At 26.0% G+C, this 27,264-nt stretch overlaps 1 protein-coding gene across 2 annotated transcripts in view; it reads left to right on the forward strand.

The window, feature by feature from the left end:
- Positions 1-6,255: 6,255 nt before the first annotated feature.
- The window catches only part of LOC100211422 (26S proteasome non-ATPase regulatory subunit 13), a 30,815-nt gene continuing 9,806 nt past the window's right edge, over positions 6,256-27,264 (forward strand). For both annotated transcript variants that reach the window (XR_010642382.1, XM_065812961.1), the window contains exons 1-10: positions 6,256-6,383; positions 6,476-6,554; positions 8,474-8,508; positions 8,741-8,796; positions 12,382-12,425; positions 22,408-22,494; positions 22,836-22,931; positions 23,218-23,293; positions 24,262-24,341; positions 24,453-24,531. Coding sequence is in view for 1 of the 2 variants with exons in the window: in XM_065812961.1 (XP_065669033.1) it covers positions 6,292-6,383; positions 6,476-6,554; positions 8,474-8,508; positions 8,741-8,796; positions 12,382-12,425; positions 22,408-22,494; positions 22,836-22,931; positions 23,218-23,293; positions 24,262-24,341; positions 24,453-24,531 (724 nt within the window). In the remaining variant the exon portion in view is untranslated. The remainder of the gene's footprint in view (positions 6,384-6,475; positions 6,555-8,473; positions 8,509-8,740; positions 8,797-12,381; positions 12,426-22,407; positions 22,495-22,835; positions 22,932-23,217; positions 23,294-24,261; positions 24,342-24,452; positions 24,532-27,264) is intronic.

Here is a 27,264-nt window from a genome sequence, read left to right on the forward strand (position 1 = left end):
GCGCACCAGACAATTTTTTTCTTTCTGTCATCGTGGATAATAATAAAGAAAACTGCTAAAAATAATATAAATGATCACCTCGTGTATTTTTAATATCTTTAAATTAAAATATAATTTTAACTTTTTTATAAAAGTTTTAAAGATACATTTTAAAACTTTTAAAGCTCCATAAATATAAATAATACTCTATTAGTATAAAAACACAATATAAATCAGTTAATTTGTTACTATACTACTTCGTAATTGCTATCATAGAATATTTAGTTAAAATTAAATTCTTACTATTTCTGAATTAACACGCCAGTAATAACAATTTTCTCAATAAAGTTAAACGTGTCAAAATTTTCTATAAATGAGTAATGAAAACTTTGCAGTATTAGTTACTACAAAATTTCATTCTTCATAAAACGTATAAAAAGAAAAAGGAAATCGTGTCAAATGAAACAAAAGTATCAAAGTTGATTCTTTTGTTTTATTTGACGCGATTTGAGTACTTTTTCAAATCTCCTAAATTTAATTCAAAGAGATTTGAAAAAGATTTTAGCAATGTTTTTAATATATTTATTTTGTAGCTAGTTTTAGTGCCGCTGTTGCGTTAAAAAAGTTAGTCGTTAAAAAAGTTTACATGCTGTTCTGCGCCTGCGTGACGCGTGCGCAGTATTGATTAAAAGTTTCCGTAAGGGAGTGAAATTCGGCGTTAAAAAAGTTTCATTGTCTCATTAGGGTATGTTAAAACACTAATAATAAGTTTATATGCTATATAAAAACGGCTGTTCACGTTTACTCAGTTGATGATGTCAAACAGTATCTTTCAGATGGAATAATTAAGTTTTTTAAATCACAGCGAATAGCTTTCTTGAAATATGCAAAATTTCAATTTTTTGGTATGTGTTTATTTATAAAAACTTTATAATAAAATTGAGAATATTAATTAATATTGAGAATATAAAAATTGAGAATATTAATATATATATATATATATATATATATATATATATATATATATATATATATATATATATATATATATATATCATAAAAAAATGATGGCTTTTAGAGATGTCCATGATTCTGATCACGGGGCACATGTTGGTCTCAACAATACTAGAGCTAAACTAAAAAGTTCTTTTTACTGGCTTGGTTTGTTTTTCTTTACTTAAATATAAATTTTAAAAACTAAAAACTATTGAAGTTTATTAAATAAATTTAATCATTTTTTGTCATTCAATCATGATACTTTTATATAGTAAATTACTTTGTTTCTTGTGTTTTTAGGTATGGTTAGCGATATTACCAAATGGATAAAGGAATGCGACAAATGCCAACGAATGGAAAAAATTAAAACGGTTGCTCCTGAATTAAAACCTATAAGGGTGAATGGGCTATGGGAGTTTTTGGGCATTGATCTGATTGGGCCACTGCCTATTACATCACAAGGTCACAAATATATTTTAACAGTAACAGACCTCTGGAGTAAATATGTTGAAGCTTTTCCTATTCCTGAAAAGTCTGCTTTATATGTATCAAAGTGCCTCACCACCTTATTTTATAGATTCGGTCCTCCTAAAAAAATACTTTCGTATCAAGGCAGGGAGTTTGTAAACGGTGTAAATGAGGCTTTGTTTTCTTCATTTAATGTCAAACACCTTATAACATCTGCTTACCACCCACAAACGAATGGACAAGATAAAAGAACTAATCAGACTGTAAGGAAAGCCCTTTCAAAGTTATGTAATGAAGCTCAGAATAACTGGGATGAATTGTTAGAACCAGTATTGTTTGGTCTTCGCACATGTGTGCAAAAATCAACTAAGTTTACACCATTTTTTCTAATGTTTGGCAGAGAACCACAATTGTTTTCAGCTTTAGCAATGAATCTAACTAATTCAGACATTGTTGATGATAATATTGAAATTAATTCAATATTATCATCAACAATGTCTTAATTAGTTAGTTACTTATATATATACAATAAAATTAATTAGTTTACTTATATATATACAATATAATTGTATATATATAAGTATATATATTTTTTAAAATTACTAAATTTAAAAAATTTAATTATAGCCATATTTGTGATGGAATGGAGGCTCCACATGTTTGATATAGTCAAATGTCACAAAGGAAGCTACATAAATACGATTTTTGTTAAATATATTATTTCTATGAAGTTTAATGAATTTTAAAGTTTATAAAAGACTATAGTTTAAATATTATTTGAACAAATTTTCATATCTTTTTACATTTGTCTTAAATTGAAAGGATTTTAAACTTTTTTATAAGTTTAAACATTCATATTTTGTCATTGTTTTTTTTTAGTTATCTTACTGTTGAACATGATTCTAATTTAGTAAAATTTCATGATTTGAAATTTACTATATTAATCATTAGCCAATTTATGGCAAAAATTTGATTTCTACAAAATCAAGGTTAGAAATATGTTATTGACTGGTAACTTTACAAAACTGGTTTTTATGTTTATTTATGTTATGCCTTCTTTGTTGTGCTTTGTGCTAATATAAAAACTTTTGTGCCTTTTTGTGGAAATACAAGACTCTTATGTAATAAGGTTGTTAAAATATATCAATTATAATTGTTTATTAACTTCGTAATGACTTCATTTATTTGTTTTCAATCTCAAAACTATTTTTTCAACTTTTATCTAAGGTGCCCTAGCCAAACCTAACGGTCTTGTATCAGAGTCCCGCGGAAAAGCATTTAAATAGGAAGCTGGCGCTTCCTTCCTTAAAAATTGGAGAAAATATTAACTCTGTTCAGTTGAACTCTGGATCGCTTGCTTTTGAGGCAAGCACTCTAACTCATGCGACACGGCTACTGGAAACTCAAGAGATTATCTATGTTACGTTATCTGAATTTTTAAAAAATTTTTTAAATGTAACATTTTATAATTGAAACAAATGTTGTGTTTACATTGCAAAGTGGCTAGAGCTCTTTAATATTTACAAAAAGTAAAATAAATAAAAAGTATATACGTATACCACAGGTATGTACCGTGGGTGGAGGAAGGGGGGTCGGGTGCGATTAACCCTCCTTTTTGTTGCAATTGCCTCTGTTTCCTACCAATTGCCCTCAGTTATAGTAGCAAATGAATACATTGCATACTTTAAAAATGAATTCATTTGCTACTATAAACTGCCTTTATTCAAAAATGACCTCCCCCAAGCCTAAAAAATTATCAAATGTGTATCATCAAATTTTGTTTAATATATTTAATACATCATTGATATTTTTATTATATATTTATTTTTTAACATCGCGAATAAGTTTGCGCAGAAAAAAGAGCATCCATTTTGAAAACTTATTTAACGAGCTAACTTTTTTAACGCCATTAAGCGTTAAAAAAGTAGTCATTATTTAGCGCACGCGCAGATTTCACTGTTTGTAAACTTTAACGACTAACTTTTTTAACGCAACACCGCTCTAAAAAACTTGCCGCCCTAGGCGGTCGCCTAGTTCGCCTAGTGGTTAAACCGGCCCTGATTTTAATGGTAATTTTTTGACCTCAAAATATTTTTTTCAAATATTATCAAAATGTTTATCTCAAATATTATCAAAATATTTATCTCAAATATATTTTAAGATCAGTGACTATAGTGTATAATAATAAAAAAAATAATAATAGTAACAGATTATAGTGCAAAAATTTTTAATTCAACCGTACTTTTTGGAACCAGTCTGATTGTTTTACAACAATATTTTTACAACTGCTTGACAAATGACTTAGGCATCCTAATTAGCTGAAAACTCATTAAAAATGGTAACGCACAAATAAATCCTAATGCACAAACTAATCAAATAACTTTTTTCTGTTGTTATAGAAAAATTGAAACATATATCAAATTGCTATAAAAAAAAAAAAAAAAGAACAAATAAATAAAAAGCTTTAAAAGTTGTATTTAAGTTTCTTGTAAAATTGGAAAACCATACATTAAAATTTTTACTTCAACTTTTGGCGATTAATTTATGTTAAAAATAAAATAAATTTTTTTTTATATAGTTACTATATGAAACAATAATTTATATAATAATAAATAATACGAACAAATAATAATTTATATAATAAGTAATATAAATAATAATTGAATCATTAAAGTATATAAATTATAATAAACTGAATATTAAGGATAATATTATTATATTATATGCTACATATGTATAGATATGAAATACAGCAAAGCAATTTCTTTATATATAGCAAAGAATTTTAAGATGGAGTATCTTACAGATAAAATATTTTAAAATTAAATTTGTATACTTTTAAAAATATTATTTATATTCTAAAATTAATTTTATAGAGAGTATTAGTATTTTTTCAAATAAACTGCTGCTGCTTTAAAATTATAATTTTTTCTGTTGTTGTTTTACATTTTACACTGCTAAAATATAAAATCTTTAAAGGCTTTTATGGTTATTTTACTGATTTTAATAACCATTAAAACCTTGAAATATTCATATAAGTTATCATGAAATATATTTTCTGATTATTATTGCTTGTTATTTAATGGGATATCTTATTAAGTTTAAAAAGCTAAATTATATTTTTTGAAACAATAAATGTTCTTCAGACATAACTTTTGTCAAAATACTGCCTACCCAAACTCTCATTTGATTTATGTACTGTAGTCTCCACAGGTGGGTTATATGTAAATGTATATATATATATATATATATATATATATATATATATATATATATATATATATATATATATATATATATATATATATATATATATATATATATATATATATATATATATACAGAGGTATGACTAGATGTTGGAATGCAGGTATGCTTATAAATATATATATATATATGTATATATATATAAATATATATATATATATATATATATATATATATATATATATATGTATATATATGTATATATATCAGGCCCGTAGGAACAAAAATTATATTTGGGGCAGTGCTGGATTAAGGGGCCCCGAAATAGTTTTAAGGACCTTATTTTTTTTTAATCCTTTTTTCATTCAATTTTTAAAAAATTATTTATTTGAATAAATATTGGGAGGGGGGGCTCCTGTTGCCTGCCCCCTTGTTGCTTTAGGGCTGTATATACTATATATGTGATATATATATATATATATATATATATATATATATATATATATATATAAACATTAGAGTTGTTAGTTAAAATTACATTTTAAAGTTGTCTAAAAATGTCAAATTATTTTAAAATTTCAAAAATAAGTATTATTTTTTATAAAGACTTTGGTTTCTTTTGCTTAAACTAATGTTTTTAAAAAAAAAATAAAAAAGTTCATTTTTCCAGAGCTTTTAGAAATAATTTTTTTTTTAATTTTAGTTTTATAATAAAAAATAGAAATAATCACTATTTATAAAATTTTTACATAATTATACTAATTTTGAGACAAGTTTGACATTTTTTTTGAAGTATTCTTTTTGGATATATAAGTGACCTGTCAAATTTTTAAGAGCATTGTGGCACCTATGAAAATATATTTTTAAGCCTTATTTAATTTAGTGCTATTGCATTATGTGGAACACAAATACATCACATGATTATTTGTTATACACAGTGCATATATCAGGACACTGCATATATATATATATATATATATATATATATATATATATATATATATATATATATATATATATATAGAGAGAGAGAGAGAGAGAGAGAGAGAGAGAGAGAGAGAGAGAGAGAGAGAGAGAGAGAGAGAGAGAGAGAGAGAGAGAGAGAGAGAGAGAGAGTTCGTGGCACTCAAGGAAATTTTTCTTGAAAATCTTTAAAATCAGGGAAAACACAGGGAATATTTTTTATTTTAATATTTAGATTGAAGTTACTTTGCAGTATCCAGTTTTTGAATCTTTTTTAATATTGAAAGTTACTCACTACAGTGGTTTTATAACATTTATAATATATAGTAGCTATATGTTTAGATAAATGGAATACTGTAGTAACTATATGTTTTGGGAACAAGGATTCAGTTGTGAAAGTAATATATCCTTCAAAATAAACAGGGAAAAATATATACTTTCAACCATACGAACTCAGGGAAAAAATACTTAAAAATATAAGAAAATCAGGGAATTATCAGGGAAAACTCAGGGAAAATGGATTTTCAAAATTGCCATGAACCCTGTATATATATATATATATATATATATATATATATATATATATATATATATATATATATTATATATATATATATATATATATATATGCATTTTTAATATAGACAATATTTTTTTTATATAGAAGTTTTATAGAAAATGATTGATGTAAAAGGATATCTTATGCACATGTCTTCAACTAGTAAGCTTGGTGATAGATGGAGTGTACTTCAACAATTTTATGAAAAAAGGTTTTCTTAGACTTTCAAAATAAAAGTTAAAAAGTTCAATATTTTCTTTAATTGTGTTAACATTTTTTTAAAGAGTTGCATTTTCATTTTAGGCTATGGCATGAGTTGACAGTAGAACTTCTATCATTTATAAAAGATGATTATTTTAAAACAAATAAAGGACTTATTGAGGTGAATATGTTTTTTTAATAATTCTTTATAAAAATTAAGTTAATATAAACTTTTTATTAGATTTGATAGAGGTGCATTAACAAAATCTAATGTGCAAAAAGTCTTATTGTTAAACCTTATTATGTGTCTTGTAACCTTTGTAACTATTCTAAAATAATTAGTAAAGGATAAATTTTCTGTAAAGTAGTAATTTTTATTTTCTACTTCAGTGAAAGTTTTGAGTATGGTTTTAACTGTAATTGGAATACTATAATTATAAATATAAAAAACTTAAGACATGTATTTGAAATTTTGCCAAAATTTATGCTCATTTAATTTAGGGGTCATCCATAAATTATGTAACACAATTTTTTAGATTTTTGGTATGTGTACTTAGAGGTGCGGTTAATGTGGGTTGCCTATACGACTCTCTTTAAGGGTGCAAATATTAGGGTTTTGTTGTTTTTTAGGAGAACATGTTTTTGTATTTTGTGTTTTAATGTATTTGGTTTTAACTAGTATTGTCATTTAATTATAACTATACTTATTATTATAGTTTTTTAAGTTTAACACAATAATAATAATCAATGTGTAAATAAGTTGACCATAGTCACAGTGTAGTTACATGCATCAACTGATTTAAATAGGTATGGAGGAAGTGGAACATACATATATTCTTTTTTGTATTCCATTCGTTATCATTCGATATAAAGTTTTATAAATTAACAGTGACTAAACGGACAAAATAATCTCGAAGATAAATTTAATTTTCTGTAAATGTATTATTTAAATAACTTCTTTAGCAATAAGTTATTTTTGCAGTGCAGTTTATATTATTAATATAATATTTTATGCTAATACCTATTAACTATTATTGTTATATCGATGAGTATATATATACTATTATATATATTATATACTATTTTATATACTATATATGAGATATATTATGTATATGGCTATATATATATATATATATATATATATATATATATATATATATATATATATATATATATATATATATATATATATATATATATATATATATATATATATATATACATATATATATATATATATATATATATATATATATATATATATATATATATATATATATATATATATATATATATATATATATATATATATATATACTAAATTGACTTAACTTTTATTAGAGTTGACAATTTATAAAAAACTCTGGAGTTAACAATTTATAAAAAGCTCCAATATATAAAAAACTCCAATAAAAGTCAAGTCAATTTAAAAAGTCAATTCCAAGTTATGTTAAATTGGAATAGCCACAGTTCAAATAAACAAAAGTTTTTCTTAAATTCTTAATTTTATTTCAATCATGCTTTTTAGTGCTTGATTTAGAGCAGCATTTTATGCAAGAACTTTTAGTGAACCAGGCAAGACACATGTGTGTGTATATATAAAATATTCTTAATTACAAAAATGTAATTAATATAAGTATATATTAATTACATTTTTGATATTTTTCAGAGAGATGTTTTTAATATTATTCAAATATAGGCTGCCCATATTATTCATGTAAATAAATTTTTAATGCTGTCTTAGTGATAATATAGCATTTAGTATATTCTTTTCTGAATAAAACAAAATTAATTTTTTTATTACTTAACAACAAAAGTTTATTGATTTGTGATACAGATAAGTTATATACCAATTTTTTTGGTAAATGTGTTATTATTCATTATGCTTAAAGCCATTGCACTGAGTAACAAATTAAGTGCTGTACTACAAGTGATTTCATCATTAAGCCTATTGCACATACTATGGATACTATGGTACCACAATAAACTTCTTGTTAATGCCTATTTCATTAATTTTTTTAAATATTAAATATTTTAGAAGAAAATATAAACGTGATTTTAACCATCTGTGCTAAAATCTTTTTTTATTTTTTTTAGATCTATGAGAATTTCTTGTCAGATTTTGAACACAGGTATTTTAGTTCAACTTTACTAATTTTTTTAAATATAATGTATGTTTATTAGGAGTTATTTATTTTCTAATGTCTTAGATAATTATTTGTGGTCTCAGCACATTAAAATTCAGCTGACATGCTGTTTTTAAAATAAGTAATGATAATCTATGTGTTTTATAAAGTATAAATCTACATTATCTGCTTTAAAAGTTTTTAAAAAATTCCAATTTTGATCTAATTAAATTTTTAGGATCAACCACTTATCTCTTGTTGAAATGATCATCATAATATCTCAAGAAGTAACAGGTACACTTTCAATATTTACTAGTGACGTGTGTAATGTTTTTTCTTTGTTAGTGTGCTATTTTTGTTTCTGCTGTTTCTATTTTTCTATATGTCAATGTGTAATTTTATAGTCAAGTAAAGTAAAAACTTTACTTGACTATAAAATAAAGTTTATAGTCAACTTTATTTTACAAGTAAAGTGAACAATAATAAAATAAATTCAAAATTAGTTTAATTAAAATAATAAAGTGTAATGTATGTGTGTGTGTATATATATATATATATATATATATATATATATATATATATTATATATATATATATATTATATATACACACACACACACACACACACACACACACACACACACACACACACACACACACACACACACACACACACACATACACATACTAAAGTGTAGTGTGTGTGTGTATATATATATATATATATATATATATATATATATATATATATATATATATATATATATATATATATATATATATATATATATATATATATATATATATATAGGGCTACCATAGTCCTGATTTGAAGGGTCTGTCCTGACTGTCCTGATCAGGTGCCAAAATGTCCTGATTTTAAAAAACCATAACAAAAAAGAAAAAAATATCATTTTGACAAAAACTAAAAAATAAAGCAAAGAGAAAAATGTTGACTAGGCAACTCCAACTTTTCCAGTCAATTTTTACTATTTTCTTGCAACCTTAGGCAGTGCTGGCAGAAATGGCAAACTTTTGTTTTTGCTGGTTTGGTACTTTCTACTTTTACGAAGTTTCTACTTTGTGACAGAGGGTTTTTAGTGTTAAACTTTTACTTTAACTTAAAGTAAAAAAAAATCCCTTATTAAAGTCAAAATGTTGAAAAGAAAGTGCCATTTTAATGAAACTCTGAAGAATGAATTTCCTTTTCTAAAGAAAGTTTATGAAAGTGGTGAAAAAGTTAGATGCGGAGATTGTTTGACTGAATTTTCTGTTGCAAATGGCGGAAGGCGGAACACAAAAATGCTTTGAAAGCATCAGCAAGTTTTGCATCAATAACATCGTTCTTCAAGACTGATAGTTTAAGTGATAAAGATCTAGTTCTGGCAGCAAAGGAAGCTACTTTTGCTTTTCACACTGCAATTCATGATTTGAGCTTCAAAACTGCTGATTGCTCTACCAAATTAATTTCAAAACTTTTTGAACCAAAGTTTGGACTTGCAAGAACAAAATGTGAGGCTATTATTCTCAATGTTATTCTACCAATGATTTCTGAAAAAATTAAGGAGGAGTTGAAGAAAGCTACTTTCATCACCATTGCAACTGATACATCTAACCGAAATGAACTGAAACTTTTTCCTATTCTTGTTAGATATTTTGTGCCTGATCAAGGAGTAAAAGTTAAATTACTGGAATTTCAAAATGTATCTGGTGAAACATCAGAAATTTTGTGCAATGCTCTGCAATCTGCCATCAATAGTCATAATTTATCAAGGAAAGTGATTGGATTCTGTGGTGACAACTGCAACACAAACTTTGGTGGAGTGAAAAGACGAGGACAAAACAATGTTTACAGTCGGTTAAAAAAGTTTCTTGGTCGAGAGATTGTTGGGATTGGCTGTGGAGCTCACATAGTTCACAACTGCATTCAAACAGCTGTCGATGTTTTACCAATTGATGTTGAAGCTTTTGTGGTGAAAATTTGCAAATATTTTCACATCTACACTGTCAGAGTAACTTAACTGCAAGAATTCTGCGAGTTCGCTGATGTTCACTACAAGAGAGTTTTGCAGCATGGAAGCACAAGATTCCTTTCTTTACTACCCGCAATTCAGAGAATTTCGGAAATCTTTGCGGGACTAAAATCTTTCTTCTGTTCTCAAGAGCAATCTCCAGTGATAATTAGTAAGTTTTTTAGTGATGAACGTGGTGAAATGTATCTTTGGTTTGTTCATGGTCAGCTTCAGATATTCAACAAAACAATTCTGAGAATTGAAAAAACAAGAGCAAGTGCATGTGATATTGTTAATGAGATAAAAGTTATTGCAGAATAATCTGAAGGAGAGATTTGAGAATAAGTTTATTCCACTGGAAGCTAAAAAGATACTGGCAAAACTATTTGAAGACGGAATTATTGACAAAATTGCTGTCAAAAAAGAATTTACTGGTTTTTACGAGAGATGTCTTTCTTATATTGACCTTTGGAAAGATAGCTTTGCTGATGCTGAAAAGTTCATGTGGATTCAAAACAGTGCAATAACATTTCCAGAGTTGGAAGAAGCTGCAGAAAGAATTAACCGAAAAATTGGACGTACAGCAATAAATACTGATGAACTATTTGATGAAGTTGTTTTGGTCAAGGCATACTTGTCAACTAATTCTGAAACTTGGAAATCTGATGATATGAGTTGTGAAGAAAAATGGGTCCTGATGATGAAACATTTTGGAGAAAAGAACATTTCAGTAGCAAATTTTTCATTGGTGTTGGAATACATTTTCAGTCTTCCTGGAACTTCAGCTGCTGTGGAAAGGGGGTTTTCAATGATGAACAATATTTGGTCTCCTGAAAGAGGTTCTTTGCTAGTTTCTACTGTGAAAAGTTTGCTTTTTTGTAAGTTAAATATTGATCTCAATTGCTCTCAGTTCTATGAAAAGATAAAAAATGACCAGTTTTTCCTGAAAAAAGTACACTCTAGTGAAAAATATGACTGGTTTAAAAGCAAAGAAAAGAAATAATTCTTGTAGTCATTACAAAAATGTAAAATAAAGCTGGTTTTTAATGTTGTATTTTTTGTCATTTTCACTTTTAGTGTGACGAGCTTTTGTCCTGATTTAGACTTTCTGCTTATTTATATTTGTCCTGATTTGAGAGGTTAAAAAAGACATGATGTCCTGATTTTTCCAAAATTTCATATGGTAGCCCTATATATATACACTCTTGCATGGTCGTCTTTAAATTTTTCATAAAATTTCAGTTTTAGGTTTTTTTTTAATTTTAAAGACCGGAAAAACTTTTTTTTTAAATTATTTGATAGACTGCCTGCCCCAACCAAATCCTCAGTCGATGTAGCAGTATAAATAATTAGTTATTTGCTTTTTTACTTAAAAAACATTTATACAATATTCACATACACATTTAGTTTTTAGAATGTATATCACATATACATTCTAAAGAATAAAAAATTAGCAAATTAATAAAAACATTTTAAAATAGAAATAATTGTTTCCTTCAAACTTTTTGTAAAGTTAAATTTCTATTTGTTATAAGTATTTAGTTACAAGGTATAAGGAATGTTATACCCTAAATTTGTGGTATGATATATTTTAGTTGCAAAGCATATGAAATGTTATACCCTAAATTTGTGATATAATATATTAAGTTGCAAAGCATATAGAATGTTATACACTAAATTTGTGATATGATATATTGTTGTTGCAAAACGTATTGATATACCTTTTTTTTATGGAATTAACTTTGAGAAGTTTACTGTTAACTTGTTGTTCTTTATTTTGACTGTAATCAATAATATTTAAAATTTAAGTTATAAAATTTAATAATTGTCAAAACGTATTTCAATAAGTAATTTTTTTTTCTTTAAGATTATGATAAAGCAACAGAACTATTCAAAAAAACACAGGATAAGGTAGTGTTAATTTTTTCTTAATAAAAATGTTCAACCATTTATAATGTCATTGTTAATAAAATATATTGTCATTGTTAAAACATACTTTTATTAAAAAATTATTTGTTGTTAAAAAAAAGCTTTTATCATTTACATTATCAGTGGTGTACACTGAATTTTTAGATGTTTGAGTTTTGACATTTACAGGCATTGTGCAAACTCTAAACTTTTGTATGTTTATGCTTCAAAAAAGAATGTTTTGCACAGAATTGGGGTGATTAGAGCTTGGGAACAAAAAACCCTTAGTTTTTGGGCCAACCTGGCCCTTAACTTGAGAGCAACGAGTTTATAAAATATTTTCTTTACTATTTTTATCTAAATTTATATTCATCAACAAGTTTCAAATTTCGTGCAATAATCTCTTATTTTTCAAAAACTATGACCATACAAAGTTTTAACCCCCCTCAATTTGAGGCGGCTGTAAACATTGCAGGTCATAAAAACTGAACACTAAGAGATTATTGCATGAAACTTGAAATTTGTTAATGAATATGAATTCAGATAAAAATAGTAAAGAAAATATTTTATAAACTCATTGCTCCCACAATAAGGGCTGGGTGGGCCCAAAAATTAGGGTTTTTTTGTTCCCAATCTCCAATCACCCCAATTCTTTGCAAAGCATTATTTTTTGATATAAGCATAAACATACAAAAGTTTGGAGTTTGCACAATGCCTGTAAGTGTCAAAACTCAAACATCTAAAAATCCAGTGTACACCACTGATAATTATAATGGATTAAACTGAGGTTCAAATCCACCCAACACCTCTGGAAATACTGCACTTAACCTGTTTTCTCCACACAATAACCTTGTTTAACCAGGTTTGTGTTTCCTAGTTTAAGGTTGAGTAGAAGTTTTTAATAAAATTCAAAAAAAAAAAAGATTACTCTTTTCGACAGCAGTGAACCCTCTCGATCTTTGAGGAAGTAAATTTAGCAAAATAAGGAAAATAAAATTTTTTTAAAAATGTAGGTTACTCTTATTCACAAATAAGTACAAATAATTTTTGATTGTAGAACATTTTAGACTTTTCATCTACTGGTTTTGTATTGACTGTTATTCCTAGGTGTTCTAGAGGGGTATGTGGGTCTAATTTTTAAGAGGTACAATTCTACTACTGCTACAGTTATTAAAACAAGTTTGTTATCTTTTTAAAAGCAAAGCTTGTATATAAAATGATAAAAACATAGAGACATACAGAGTGTTACCCAGGAATAAAATTTATACCATGTTTCCATCAGATTGGGAATTTAGGCTGATGTCGGCTCGGCTGGCGAGTTAAAAAAAAAAAAAAAAAAAAAGCTCCATCATTTCAAAAGTTTCTTAGATTAATTACAATAACCTTGTATGGCTGTAAATACAGAATTCTTTCTTATTCCTTTACTTTTTTTATTATAAGTATAAAATTTAAATTTATACAACAGAACTTTTAGATTAGTTTAAATTGCAACAAACAAAAATTGTAAAAACACAGTTGGAATACAAATAAATCACTGTGAATATTTCGTGAAAAAAATTACAAACAATAAATATTCACCAATAGTCTGTAGTCTCAAATAAAAAATAAAAATATGAGATTTACGTTGTAAACTATCAATTTATAACATAATTCTCATATTTGGATTTTTATGTTTTAACTCGTCGACAAAGTACTCTAACAAATCGTCGTCAAAACACTCCTTCGGACTTTCTATTGCAATCATCATCAAGCTTTCTAATGTGCTTTGGCTTAGCTGATTTCGAAGACGGTTTTTAACTATTTTTAATTTTGAAAAAAATCTTTCAACGCAAGCTACACTCAAAGGAAATATAAGGAGTAACTTAGTCAAAAACATACAATTAGCATAAACACTTATCAAAACAGGGTCATTATTAATCACTTTCCATAACTCTTGAGGCGTAAAATTGTTTCTTGACTTAATTAAATTTTTTACTATCTCTTGATCTTTTTCTTTCGATATACGTATATCGAAACTGTTTTCCCATTCTCGGCGTTTATTAAATAACATAATTTTGAAACTTTCAAATTCGGTTTTTGTCTCAGTTTCTGAGATATCTGGAACTTGAACGTGTAATGCTCCAAATTTGTTACTGCTCTTTGGTTTGCCATAGTGAGCTATAAGTTGCTCTAAGCTTTCTTCACCATAACTAGAAAGTTGGCTGAGTGTTTTAGGCAATCGTCTTGGGTCAAAAATCGAAAGCGATTGCCAAAATTCCATTTGCGCGAAAGTGTTTTTTAGTTCACTTTTAAAACTATTTACAAAAGATCTAAAAATGTTTAACTCAAACTCACTTAGGTTAAAGTTTTTATTTTTTTTTAATCGGCTTGTGGCTGGTAACGAAAAAATTATTTCATCAGTCGCTGATTTCATTTCAATAAAATTTTTTTCCGTGAAATACTTTCGTCGAGTACCCGAAACTAAATCATTTAAACTATGATTTGCTTGATTGACATAAGTTGGAATGTCGCTGAGACTAATTCCTACTTGCGAACTTTGTAGTGCTAGCACAAGTGGGCGAATCGCTTCAAACACATCTAAGAGCATTAATATTGTTGCAAGGTTAGATTGTGAACTCGTTTGTATAAATAGCCAGAGTGCTTCTGCTTCTTTTCGTTCGGTGTAACATGTTGACAAAGCTTGTAAAAACAAGCTTGATCGTGTGCAATCCAACGAGTTACACTTAGACACACTGGAATTATGGATTCTAGTTCTCCATAGATTTCGGAGCATTCTTGCAACAAATGCATGGCTAGTGTGCGGTATTTAAAAAACTTCCATAGGTTAAGTAAAAAAATATCTACCTCCATAATAGTAGGAAAGTCTTTCAAAATATGTTTAAAACATAACGCAAGTTTGTGACTTGTACACCCAATCCAAACACACAGTGGCACAGCATCATTAATGTAAGTTTTTAAACCTCCTTTTACACCAGAATTGACGCTTGTTGTGTCCATACAAGCAAAGCGAGCATTTTTAAATGAGATATTGTTAGCTTTAAAAAAATTTTGAATAACATCAAAACATTTGGAGTTAATAGACTAGAACCGGTGAGCTTATTTAAAGTAACTATCCCTATAAAATGTTCTTTAACGATGCCGTTGTGTTCGAAAGTGGCATGTATAGTTAACTGTTCAATCGAAGTAATGTCAAAAGTTTCATCCAAATAAAAAGAAAAACTCCCACCTCTTCTAAGTGACTGGAGTAAAGGATTTTTGGCAAAATCAAAGATAATGTTTATATACTTTGCAATATATTTTGGAGACATATATGTTGCGTTTGCTGGGCCAGACAAAACGTGCGCCTTAACTTCCTTACAACCACACGCAGCAATAAGTTCAATAATGTCTGAAAAATTATGAGTATGTGCCCAGTTTTTCCTGATTAACAAATGCGTGACTCTAAAGAAGGTTATAATAACAAAGCGAGAGTTACTTGTTTTTAATGTTTCTTTTGCAAGAGTATTTTCACGCAGCATTTTCCAGATACTCGAGCCTTGCTTAGATATTTCATCAAAAGCTTGTTTATTTTTTAAAGCTATAGTATGCCTATGTGTATTTAAGTGATCTTTTGCACGCTCCGAGAGGTGATCTGCAAATTTGCCAGGGTTTTCAATAAATGCACAATTACTTTTTTTTCCAGGTGCAAACGATATGCAAACTTTACAAAACCAACCTTGTTTTGATGACGAATAAAAAAAAATCGGGAAAAAACATCTCATACTTTTCTGTTGTTTTATTTCGTAGGTCATCTACATTTTTGATTGGTATTTGTGCTGGTGTGACTTTGTTTTTTTTTCTTTTTCCAAGAACTGAAGTTAAAGGAGCTGCGTATACATCGTTTTCGCTTTCAGCTAATGTAGACTGATGAGGACTTTTACTTATTGCTGATGTAGGCTGAAGAGGACTTTCATTTACTACTGATTTAGACGGGTGTGGACTTTCACTTACTGATGATGTAGACTGATGAGGACTTTCACTTACTGCTGATATAGGCTGATGAGGACTTTCATTTACTACTGATTTAGACTGATGAGGACTTTCACTTACTGATGACGTAGACTGATGGGAACTTTCACTGACTGCTGATGTAGGCTGAAGAGGACTTTCATTTACTACTGATTTAGACTTATGAGGACTTTCACTTACTGATTACGTAGACTGATGAGGACTTTCACTTACTGCTGATGTAGGCTGAAGAAGACTTTCATTTACTACTGATTTAGACTGATGAGGACTTTCACTTACTGATGATGTAGACTGATGAGGACGTTCGCTAACAATAGATGCAGGCTGATGAGGACTTTTGCTTACTACTGATTTCCATTGTTGACTATAGTTTTGCACACTTGTTGTTTCTTTATGTTTCTCAAATAACGTTACAATATTTTTTGATTGAATTTTGTTATATTTTTTTTTTAAATAGTATTTTCCATTATTTGAAGGCATTTTTGTTGTCGCTTTTATTTTATTGACTTAAATCGAAATTACTAATAGAACGTCAAAGATTTCAAGAATATCAAGGTCTTTGAAGCGAAACGTTTTTCAATAGAATGGAAATTTGTTTGAATAGAATGGATAAAAAGTTAAAAAAATTTGCGTTGTTAAAAAAGGTTTCTTTACTTTAGTCAAATAAAACGTCTATATTTTATGAGTAAATTTTTTGGTCAAATAAAATGTTTGTAAGAAAAACTTTCACTGTATTTTACAATTAAATTCAATAAACAACTACGGCCGGGGGAGATTCGCAAGTAAATCATAGCGACAAATTTCTTTAAGTTGTAACTTTGAGTAAAATGTGAAAATTTAAAAAAAAATTGATTTTTAATTTGTTAATTTTGTTTTAGTAAATTAACCTTTATGTTTATTAAAATTTTTGATTTGTAAATTTAAAAAAAAATTGTAAAAACTTATGTAAATGTAGTATTCTTTTTTTGTTTTACGCAAATAATTTATAACATTTACAAACACAAATGATTTAACTTAATTAATAATAAAATGCTTACACTAAAATGCTTTACCAGCAAATTTAATTTACTAACAGAATTTTTAATTACCTTAATAAAAACTTTTTATTCTTTTATTTAATGAAATTTTGAAATGACATTTACATCCACCAAAGTCATTTTTTGAATAATTACTGTGCTAAAATCTTTGTTATATTCTTAACTAAAGATAAACAGCATTCGTTAGTTTAAAATTTTTGTATTGTAAATAAAAAGTCTAAAATAAAAACACGATTAAAAAAACAAAGTAACAAGCAAAATAAAAAATCCAAAAAACAACTGACGCCGTCAATTAAAAAATACAGTTTTTATTTTATTTTTGAAGAAATTGCCGCGCTTTTTGAATGACTTTGAATTGAATGACTTCCTTCGCTTTTTCTTTAGTAAAGAAAGTAATTGTTTTTGTTCAACTAAATTATTTTCTTCATTTACTAAGTATTTCTACATTTCTTGCGTAACACCTAAAATCTAAGTCTGTTAATAACAGGATTAAAGGTTGTTTTTTTAATAATTTTTTGAACTTTGGGAAATTTAAAAAAATTGTGAATTCTGCGTTATATGCGGTGCCATCAGGCTAGTTAACACTCTGACATATTGATGCAATAATATTCTTTTATTTCAAATATTTTTTTACTGCTACATTTCTCATCACCGTTGTGATTTGCAGTTGATTCATCTTAAATATTACATTGTACTGTATAGTTTATTTTTCTAGTTCTATCTGATGATTTATCAAATAGCTTAAACTATTAAATTTGACATCATTATTTTTAATAATAATAATATTAATATGCTTTTACTGTGAGGTTTTATATCATAATTTCATGATCAATGCATTATTTATTTATTTTTTTTGAATAACTACTATTGAGTTTTGTTATAAAAGTTTTTGTTAAGAGAAAAACAGTGCCATTATTTTATTATTCATGCATTGGCAACCATACACATGGTTGTCAAATCTGTCTGTTAAATAGCCGCTTCTGCAACTTGAAATATGACCATTTGTGCGATTTCTCGAATTATTTGTTACAAGTAATGTGACTTTTAATGTTCCAGATTGCACCTTTGGATTTACAAAATATTTTACCTCTTGCAGGTAAAATAGACAAATTTTGCAACGACTATCATTATATTTAAAAATTCCTATCTTTTTATTGTTAGATGTTACAGAATTAAATTTAGCAGAAGTTGTCTCAATAATTTTGGTGGTTGTTTGTCTGCTATTACAGGATTGATATTAGAATAAATTTGTTGTATTCTTTCACTAGAGGATAGACTGAATAGAAGATTAGTTTTATTTAGTATGTGCTGGCAGTTTAGGTTACTGTTTAGTGACTAAAGGAAAGATTTCTTTAGCTTTCTTATATATATATATTATAATATACATATATATATATATATTATAATATACATATATATATATATATATATATTATAATATACATATATATATATATATATATATATATATATATATATATATATATATATATATATATATATATATATATATATTATAATATACATATATATATATATATTATAATATACTTATATATATTATAATATATATATATATATATATATATATTATAATATACTATATATATATATATATTATAATATACTTATATATATTATAATATATATATATATATATATATATATATTATAATATATTTATATATATATATATATATATACATATATATATATATAAATAAAACAGATTTTGAGCCGGTCCTTGCAGTTTTGCATTATGAAATGCTTTTTCAATAGCATTGTCCAGGAATTAGCATTCTTTCAGCCATAATTTAAGCTCTGCTAAACGCAGTTTTTCTGTGGTATAATCAGATGTAAATACAATTTTTCTTTTTGCTATTATTACTAGATTAGATGCCATTATTACTAGATTAAATAGAATGTTCTTTTTGGTGTGGTGAGGATTATGACTATGTGTTGCGAGGATGATGACTATTAAAATATAGATAATCATGAGTGTTTTTTTATAAAATAGATCAGTTTTGATATATTTGTTATTTTGAAAAATAACAGAAATGTTTAAAAAGTTAATTATATTATAAATATTTTCTTTTTCAATTAATTCAATGTCATAATCAATTGTGAAAGTAATTGTCTTGTTTAATTCAGTGAGTGACAATTTAAGTTTTTCTATATATAGATGTTTAGACCATATGTTAAAACCATCATTAACCATATCGAAAGTATCAACCATATCTAAAATATCATCCATGCCTAAAATATCAACCATATCTAAAGTAGAACTGTTCCATACATAAGAAAAACAAATAATTTGAGAAATCGCACTAATGGTTATATTTCAAGTTGCAGAACTGACCATTCAACAGACAGATTTGATGACCATGTGTATGGTTGCCAATGTATGAATTATAAAATAATGGAACCATTTTTCCAGCTTTTTGTTTTTCTAGAACTTAAAAGTAATAAAAATTTATTGTCAGATGAAAGTCATTTGCATAAACAAAAGCATGATACTCTTAACTAACATTTCCTGTTTTAAAAAACATTAGACAATGATAACTAATAGCAACAATACATTAATTGATTAAATTTTATATTTTTGCAACACAAATAAAATTCTTTTCTGCATAACAGCACTTAAATTAGCACTACTGATGAAACATTGAAAGGTCTCTAGTGCTAAATATATTTTGTAATATTTTGTTACTAATCTTTTCAAAAATAAAAACTTTTTTTGAAGTTGTTATTTTGCTTGACATTTATTGCGTTAGTATAAAGTTGTATTTTTTCAACATTAGGTTGTAATTGTAATTTATTTAACATAATATATCTCATATTTAAATATTATCTTTTAATTTTCTTGTTTGGCTGAGTTTTAAATAGTGTAGTTATAATTTACAGCTTAAGTTTTAGTTTAGTGTAATGAGCAGGTTATGATGTAAAAAGGAAGTAAAGTATTTAATGCTATTATGATATTACATTTTAGTACAATATTACTTTTAGTAATACGTTCATGCTGACGATAAAACATGTTATTTTTAAAGAGTATTGAAATGTTATTGTAAACAACTGTAAAACAACAATAAAACAAACTGCAAAGTTTAGAGCTTGTGTTAATATAGAACAACTTCGTGACACTGTTTGTGGTTTTATAAAGTTAGGTTTTTATAACATTAATATCTTATAACACGTTTAAAATAAAACTAATTAAATAAATAGAAATGTTTAATTGTAAAAAAAATTCATAGGCATGCATATCCGTAGACCAAATGAGTAAGGTCAAAGCAAAAAAACATTAGATACCACGTTTTTATAATTTATTGCTATTACTATTAAAAATCTTAGAATAAAAAACGTACTATTGAAAATTTAAGTATAAATAATTTTTTCACTCAAATGGTTTTAAAGTGAATGTTTTCATTCAATTTTTTTGTTCAATTTTTTCATTCAAATTGTTTAGTAATAAAAAGTGAGAAAAACTACAAATCCAATTTTGCCACTGGAGTTGGCAAAACTGGATCTGTAGTTGGCAGTCAGCAAATGTCAGCCAACAAGGGCTTAAAAATAAATAATTTAAATTATTAATAATAAGTTAATTTGGTGCAACGTTTTAAAAACAAAGATAAAAACCTGGCTGTTTTGTTAAAAAAAAAAGAAAAAACTTTTAAAACTTTTCGCTTTAACGCCCTTTTAAAATATTATTGGGTTCCACACAGAGATTTAAAGAAATTTAAATTCAAAAGTGCTTTATGTTGAATGGAAATCTCTGCGCGAAAGAACAATCATGCTTCTATTCAAAAGATAAATTTAGCGTAATATACTTTATTAAGCCTAATAAAAAAACTTAGACAAATACTTTACTTTTAAGAATTGCAAAAAAAATGCTAAATTAGAAAAAAAAAATTTTTTAAGAAAAAACTAATTGCAAAGGTGTGAAAAGCAATTGCGATACGCTTAATTTAAGCCCCGGCATATATATATATATATATATATATATATATATATATATATATATATATATATATATATATATATATATATATATATATATATATATATATATGTATGTATATATATATATATATATCTTAATTATAATTTTTAAATAAGTACTTTTAATAATTTTAAAAACAACGCTGAAAATCAATTTAAAAAAAATGTGCAGTTAAAAAGTAAAAGTAATTTTATATTTAAAAATATTTTGTCATCAATTTTATGAAGTACTAAAAAGTTTATTTAAATATTAAATGAAAAAAGAATAATAATAAAAAACTACTTAATTAAAAAAATTCAATGTAGAAGGATTGCAAAGTAGCTCATTGGAAACATTTCATAGTTGCTTATCAATCAAGCAAGAAAAAATCAAGTTCTTCAATGAAAAACAATAAAGAACCAAATTCTTTATATTCATTGTGTTTAGAGTTTTTTAAGATATTTAGATAATTAGTATTTTTATTTTGTGAACTATTAAAGTTAAAAGTTTTTGAATATTGGTTGAATCTCCATTTTAATTGGTTGAATCTCCATTTTAATTGGTTGAATCTCCATTTTAATTGGTCAAATATCCATTTAAATTAAACTTTCATGCTTAAACTGGTAAATGATTGAAATTTAATTTGCAAATCTATATTTATTTATTCTTAAAGTAAATTAAAATAAAATTGACAAATATTTTTCTTTTGAAAGGTTTATAAAAATTAAAACATAAAAGACTTATAAATAAAATAAAAAAAAAGACATAAAAATTAAATTTAATAAAAATTAAAACATAAAAGAATATGGCGCTTAGGGCCAGCAACATTAAAGAAGCAAAAATTATGTTGCCTAATATTCATTGGTCTTTTTATCTCAAAGCAAATAAATTAGAGCAAATTTGAGAAATTAAAGCAAATAAGTTAAAGTTAATTATTTAATGGCTTACTTGTAAATTTATTTAGGTAAAAAATACCAAAGAAGCAAATATTCTTTGTTTAACTTCCATTGGTCTTCTTCATCTTAAAGCAAATAAATTGGAAGAAACCAAAGTAAGACATTTAGTTTATTGTTTAGTTGTTGATTGATTTAAAATAAGAAAATAAATAAAAATGTTTTTAAATAATTTATGTAAAATAAATTTAATAAACCTCAATATTTTTTAAGGAATTAATTTTGACTATCTTCTTAAGTTTTCAGCTTTTTAATCAATTTTTTCACCTGTAGTGGCTATGTATAATTGGCGGTAAGGTCTCTAGGACTCTGGCTTAAAAAACAATAGATACCAAATCGTTAAACAGCATGAATTTTGTGTATGTATGTATGCATAAAATTTAATTTATTGTGAGATTTTAGTAAATGTTGATTTAGTTTATTATTTTATATTTTTTAGTCTGTTATAAAAGAAGCTCAAAATCTACTAGATACTTTAGATGGCATCACTACTGTTCATGGACGATTTTATGATTTATCTAGTACATATTCAAAAGTAAGTTAAAAAGTTTTTAAATATAATAATAGTATTAATGGTTTGTTTGTTAGAAAATGTTCAATTGAAGTCAATCAATAAGAAATGAATAAAAAAAGACAAACTTAGTATAATCTTTATATAGTGTATAAAGAAACTTAATAAAATAACTTCTTAAGCAACCTTAAATAAATATTTGATAGAAAATATTTGCAATTTAGTTATGCCTAGTTTATCGAATTGGTTATGTAATAATGATTTTTTTTATTAGTAGATTTTTTATTTTTTACTAATATCTGTTTATTAGATAACTGGACAGTTCAATGAGTATTATCGTGATGCTTTAAGATTTTTGGGATGTATGGACATCTCAACACTTGAAGGTGTTTATTTATCATTTTATGTATACTAAATATTCTTTTGATTATATACTGTTACAGTCAAAAAGTTTATTTTAAGTTTACCAATGTATATATAGAATCATAAAATTGTTATAAGTATTTATAAATTTATATAAACATGAAGCCAATTTGCTCTCTTTTAGGTGCTAACATTTCCTGCTTTATTTATCTTCTTCAATATTTATCTACTTTAATACTTATCTACTTTGTTATGTCATGTTATTAAGTAAAACTGATCCATAATTAGGTTTGGTGGGACTCTTATTTTAGAAAATGAAACCTCTTAGTTATAAAATCCCCAATTTGTTTGTGAGTAAGGCTTAGGAGGAGCTTGTAAGCTTTGGTGGTAATCTTTATAGTGGTAGTATCATGTTAAAAATCCTCAGTCCTGATATAGAAATCAGGTTAATTTTAAGGACAGTTGTTCGTAAAAAGTTGTTTAAACTCTTATATAATATCATATTTAAATAAGAAAATTGCATTATAGAAACCTGTGTGGAACTATAGTGATAATATTTACATCTCGGTTACATCTCATAGATATAACCGAGAATGTAAAGTTACAAAATTAATGTTTGTTCCTATTTTCTGTCATCCAAGAGCTTCAAAAATGTTGAGAGACTTTTAAATAAGTATAAATAAGTTTATGGACTACTGATAGGAAAAAAATTAAGACTTTTAGGTTAGAGGAATAATCATATTTTGAGCCCGGAATCCGTAGGTATAATGACGGCCAGGACTCCGGGCTTAAAAACAATAAGTTTCAAGTCATTAAATCTCATGAATTTTTTTCTTATAGCAGATCATAAGTCAACAAACATGTTTAGAGCTTCTGAACACTACAGACTTGGAAAAAGTAGAGATATAAAGTCCTTTTGGGACTCCGCATCCCTGATTAAGAGTTTTAAAATAATATATCTATTCTTTCTAATTTTTTTATTTTTTTTAAGAGAAAGACTTGCAACAACGTGCTTTTAATCTTTCGTTAGCTGCATTGCTTGGAAATGAAGTTTACAATTTTGGAGAATTAGTAACAAGTTTTAAATATTTATGGGAAAATTTTATTATTTAAATATTTGTTGTTATAAAATTATTTTTTGTTTTATTTAAAACTCCATAAAAAAAGGTACAAAATATTTAGTTAGCACATGAAGTACTTCAACATCTAAAAAAGACAGATTTTGCATGGTTGATTGATGTTTTGTTTGCTTTTAATAGTGGTAAGTTGTTTATTATATATATATATATATATATATATATATATATATATATATATATATATATATATATATATATATATATATATATATATATATATCAGGCTTGGATAGAAATGGCGTGTTATGGCACACTGTAACTGACCACACTTATATTTTTTTTTTCTTTACAATTTGACCACGGCTGTTTTGATGTTTTAATTTAAATGCAACAAAAAAATGGTTACCTTATGAATAACCTTTAATCAATGATCTTTTTTAAAGTTTTTATTTTATGCGAAAGCTTCAAATAAAATAAAAAATTGATTATAAATAAGCGTTTAAAATAAATGCATTTTGTGTAAGTGTTATTCATTTAAATTTTTTTTAGTAGGCATGTATTTTTTATGATAAATTTAAATGTTTGAAACTATTTTTCTATTTCTTTCTAAAAATCTTATTAAAAAGATTATTTTTTAAGTTACTTTAAATTATGAATAAGTTAAATTAAATCTTTCCTTTCCGATGAAATGATTTAATTGCTTTATTTTTTTTGTTTCTATTTTTATAAAAAATTAAGAGTATTATTTTTTTTTTTAATTTGACTTACTAATTAGAGCATAAAATGATTAAAAATTACTATTTTAAAAAGAATACGTTATTTTTTAAACAATATATTTTTTTTGCAACATTTTAAAAAAAAATGTTTATACAATTTTAAAATAATATAGTTTTTCTTTCAATAATTTCACTTTTCAGTAATTAAAATAAATTTGTTCATTTATTAAACAATCACTAGTAGTAATTTGTAAAAGCATTTTGCGTAACTTAATGAAACGTTTTAAAAGTCATTTTAAAGTAATTTATTTCAAATGCAATTAAAAGCGAAACAAAAAGTAATTTTCACTTCGAGTTTGAGTTTTTTGAGTTTTATTTTAAAGCTTATATGTTTTCTTTTTTGTGAAAAAAATTTTTTTTTTAATTTAGTTTTTTAAATTTTTTCCTAGATTAAGCTTAGCATTTCTTTTTTCAACCCATTTATAAAATGTTTAAATAATCAAAACATTTAAACAATTGTGGACAAGTTGTCAACAAATAAAATCATTTGCGTGGTCAGCAACACCGTTCGATCGTACGCCATTTCTGTCCAAGCCTGATATATATATATATATATATATATATATATATATATATATATATATATATATATATATATATATAAATATATATTTATATATATATATATATATAGTTTTGCTTGGTAGTCAAAAAGTTTCTTCCATAAACTGTAGTTTTAAAGAGAATGCTAATAAACCAGACCAGAAAAACTTTAAAAAGTTGAATAAATTTTTTTTTCTTTTTAATTGATAAATGCTTGCCCAAACCAAACCCTTAGTCGGTGTAGCAGCACTTCCTTGTAGCAGCAGGCTATAAAATAGTCGATGTAACAGCACTCCCTTGCAACAACAGGCTATAAGATAGTCTATGTAGCAATACTCCCTTACAATAGCAGGCTATAAGATAGTTGATGTAGCAAAACGCCGCACATGTTTTAAAGATATGTTTTAAAAAAACAAAAATATAAACACTGTTAATTAAACAAACTTTCTAGTCATTATTATTGCGGTTTTTTAAAAAACAATAAAAGTTAATGTACTTCTGCTATATTTTAATCGTTTTAACTTTTCGATGACAATAAAATGTAGCTTTATTGTTGATGTCGCTTAAATGTTGTTGAAAGATTTTTTTACCGTAAAAGTCTCTTTCGACTACGGTATAAAGATATTCGTAGAGAAAACAGAATTAACGTCATTCACATTATATACAAGAAAATACAGAAAATATTTTGTTTTTATGTTCATTTAATATTTAGTATTGCCTCCTGAATTTTTTATGACTTCAAATATGCGACTTGACATCAGACTATTGACTAGTCACAAGACTTTTGATAGTTTCTATAGATATTTCATTCCAAGCTTCTTTGATATGAGTTTTCAGCTCCAATGTTGATTCAAATTGCTTACCTTTTTAGAAACTTTTCTAGAAAGTATGCCCCATAGATTTTCAATTGGGTTTCGATCTGGACTGCATGCGGGCCATTCCATTACATGAATAGTTTTTTCTCTAAAACAAGCTTTTGTAAGATTTGAATTATGGATAGAAGCATTGTCTTGTTGAAAAGTGAAATTTTCACTCATCAATTCTTCACCATGTTCAAGCAAACTAATTTCTAATAAGTCAATGTAGTCCTGTGAATTCATTTTTGTTGAAATTCATTCCAGTGGAAGTTTTCCAGCAAAGGAAAAAGCCCCCCAAACCATAATAGTTCCACCACCAAAGTTATGAATTATCCAAGTTTCTTCTTCTTTTTGAAGATCGTGCCAGTAATATTGATAGCCATCAGGACCATCTAGATTGAACTTTTATTCATCACTAAAGAGAACTTGATAGCACTCTTTGTGTCAAGACATGTGTTCTTTTGCAAATTTTAATCTAGCTTCTTTATGACGAACAGTAAGTTTTGATTTTGGTTTACGCTTTTTCCAAACTATGTTTGGATCTTCATGTAAGGTTTGCCTCACACATTAAACAGTTACAGGTAATTGTAAATCGGCATGAATTCGAGATGCAGTCATGTGCTGAGCAACACCACCACGTACAATAGCTCATTTAGTACAATTATCAATTATACATTTGCCACCACTTACCTAATAAGCTCCATAATTAACGCCCATCTTGAAGTAATTATTAACTACT

Source organism: Hydra vulgaris, chromosome 12 (genome assembly GCF_038396675.1).
Source record: "Hydra vulgaris chromosome 12, alternate assembly HydraT2T_AEP".
NCBI classification, from domain to species: Eukaryota; Metazoa; Cnidaria; class Hydrozoa; order Anthoathecata; family Hydridae; genus Hydra; species Hydra vulgaris.